The 2885-nt window shown below is 43.4% G+C and overlaps 1 protein-coding gene across 1 annotated transcript in view; it reads left to right on the forward strand.

The window, feature by feature from the left end:
- The first annotated feature begins 1866 nt into the window (after nucleotides 1–1866).
- kita (KIT proto-oncogene, receptor tyrosine kinase a) overlaps nucleotides 1867–2885 on the forward strand; it is a 54734-nt gene continuing 53715 nt past the window's right edge. Inside the window, exon 1 of the mRNA XM_084307427.1 lies at nucleotides 1867–2014. Within this exon, the coding sequence (XP_084163553.1) occupies nucleotides 1960–2014 (55 nt within the window). The 5' untranslated portion in view covers nucleotides 1867–1959. The remainder of the gene's footprint in view (nucleotides 2015–2885) is intronic.

Below are 2885 nucleotides of genomic sequence, written 5' to 3' on the forward strand. Positions count from 1 at the left end.
AGATGGTAGAGGTAAACGGTACTCTACCCCCCCCCCCCCCCCTCACAGTGAGCTGTGGTGTTCCACAAGGAAGCATACTAGGACCGCTACTCTTCCTAATTTATGCAAATGACATGTCGTCAGCCTGTGACTGCAACTTGTTCCTGTTTGTGGACGACTCAGCCCTGCTGGTCGGAACTAGGCAAAATCTGCATATGGCTCGCTGATAACAAACTATCATTACACATGGGCAAAACTCTCTTCGGTTCAAATAACAAACTCAGCAAGACCGACGGCTTCTCAGTTGCAGTGGGTGACAATATTGTCACAAGGAAAGACGAAATTACCTACCTGGGTTCCATCCTAGAGGCAAATCTTTCCTGTGACAAAATGGCATCCAATGTAATAAAAAAAATCAACCAACGAACTAGATTCTTGTACCGGATCTCCTCTCTGGTAAACAAGAATACCCTGAAGACTCTGGCAGGAGCACTCATTCAAGGGTACTACGACTATGCGTGCACCTCATGGTACCAATAAAGCACCTCAAAGGCGCTTAAAACAAAATTACAAACATCACAAAACAAACTGGTCAGACTACTGCTTGACCTTACCCCCAGAACCCACCTCACCCCTGCCCACTTTGACAACCTAGGATGGCTTAGAGTAGACGACAGAGTACAGCAACTTGCAATGGGCCTGGTCTACAAGATACGCTATACGACTAAGGTACCCATGTACATGTCAAAATACTTCCCAAAGGTCAGTACCACAACCACTACACCAGAGGACGCTCAACAAATCATGTTAAACCCAGATTCGGCTCAAACAAGGGACTAAACACGTTTCGCAATTATGCCACATCAATGTGGAACGCCCTACCCAAAGCTGTAAAGGAATGTGAATCCCTACCCACATTCAAAACTGCTCTTAAAGAGCACCTACGGGAGGCTGCAATTCGAAACTGGCCACCGTAAATGCCCAAAACCCCCACCACCTCCTAATAGACAGTCTCCTCCCCACCGCGTGTATATATTCCCTCCCCGCCGTATGTATATTTCTCTCCCACCCACCCACCCCCTCCTAATGTACAGTCCCCTCCCCATCATATGTATATACTCTGTCAGGATCTAGGGGTAACAGTACTGTATATTTGAATACCGTTTATGTCACAAATGTATCAGTACTAAATACCTATAATGTCCCTATGCCATAAATGTCATGTATGTTGTGTATGTCATAAATGTCTATATGAATTGAAAATGGGGGACCCTGATGGAAACAAGACAAACGTCTTTTTCAGGTCTGCATCCCCTTAACAATTGTGTGTATTGAGCCGTACTGTATTGTACCCATTCTGCAATCTGTTAAATAAAGTTTTCATTCATTCATTCATTCATTCAATCCACAGCTCAAGCAAACCCCCACCAATTGGTACAGGGCTTGTATTTTGGTTTTGCACTTCTCGTTCTTTGTTATGCTATTGCTATGCTATTGTTATGCAAAGACTATATATGTGATAGATTATGTAGTTAACTGTTTGTCTTCCTCGGGAAATAGTAGACTACATTAGGTTCCAGCAAGCTGCGGAAACGGCATATCATATTATCCCGTGTCTGCATGAGGACCTCATTGGCTCTCGTGGGCCTACTTAGAATGTAGACATAAACGTGCGCCGTGCGCTCCTCCGTTGTCAGTCAGGTGCTTTTTGGTAGGCTATCAGTTGTTGACTCTTTAGTCAGTCATACCCACCTGACCGCCCTCTGACGAGTGACGACCCATCGGCGCGATCCAGTAGAACAACATCGTTTTGACTAGCTGTATTCTACTGTAGCATCATCACTGCGCCTTTAGAGACTCTTAAGTGCGGCTGGAACATACTAGCGCTCAACTTGATCTGCACTCCGTGGCACTGGCGCACGGAGCGCATCCCAGGGACACACACGCACATCTCACAACAAGACCGATGGAATTATAACTATGGAATACCACTGGATACTGTTTTCTGTCTTCTTACAGTTAACCTTCCATCCAGGTAAGATGCTGCCTGAAAATCAACGCTTTCTAGGGAGTATAGCGAGATCAAGAGGCAACTGTTGCCTATATCAACTTTGTTTTAATAACTCAACTATTGATTCGACCTCCTTTGTAGACATGATGGAATGATATGTAACATAACCACATTTGTTTTGTGACAAGTAGCTAAATCCTATATGTTTTAACAACTGGTTAAATTCTCACCTGAGACTGTTCAACAGTCATCGTTGCTTGGTATTCGCTTTATTTCCACTTAATTGTCTTATTTATTTAGCCTACTCTAGTGACTGAAACCTAATGAGGAAACTGGATAAGTGCGCTGGGTGTCAAGTTGCGCGCCACTCTCAATAATTAATTTTCATACTGAAGACAACACAATCCGGCATTCGCTAGAAGTAATCAAACAGTGGACTATTATGTGACAGCTATTGCATGGATTGGTGTCAATGCATTTGGATTATTCTCGTGCATTGTACTCTGTAAGATTCAAATGTTTTGGCAGTGGGCTTCTGCGGTTTTCCTCGAGGTTTAAACACGGAGCCGGGGTCCAATATTTACCGATGACAACCCTGCAACTGTCAATATGGAAATAATAATGAAAATTGTTTTATTGGAAGTATGGAAATGAGCTGTGCACACCTTTGCATAGTGCAGCAATTGCTCTCCTCTCTCTCTCTCTCTCTCTCTCGCTCTCTCTCTCTCTCTCTCTCTCTCTCTCTCTCTCTCTCTCTCTCTCTCTCTCTCTCTCTCTCTCTCTCTCTCTCTCTCTCTCTCTCTCTCTCTCTCTCTCTATTAATGTTTTGATTAATAAAAAAATATAAAATTTAAATAATTTTTAAAAACCAAACCAAACTACTTTAAGAGGAAAC

Source organism: Notolepis coatsorum, assembly GCF_963971535.1.
Source record: "Notolepis coatsorum genome assembly, chromosome: 2".
Classification (NCBI taxonomy): Eukaryota; Metazoa; Chordata; class Actinopteri; order Aulopiformes; family Paralepididae; genus Notolepis; species Notolepis coatsorum.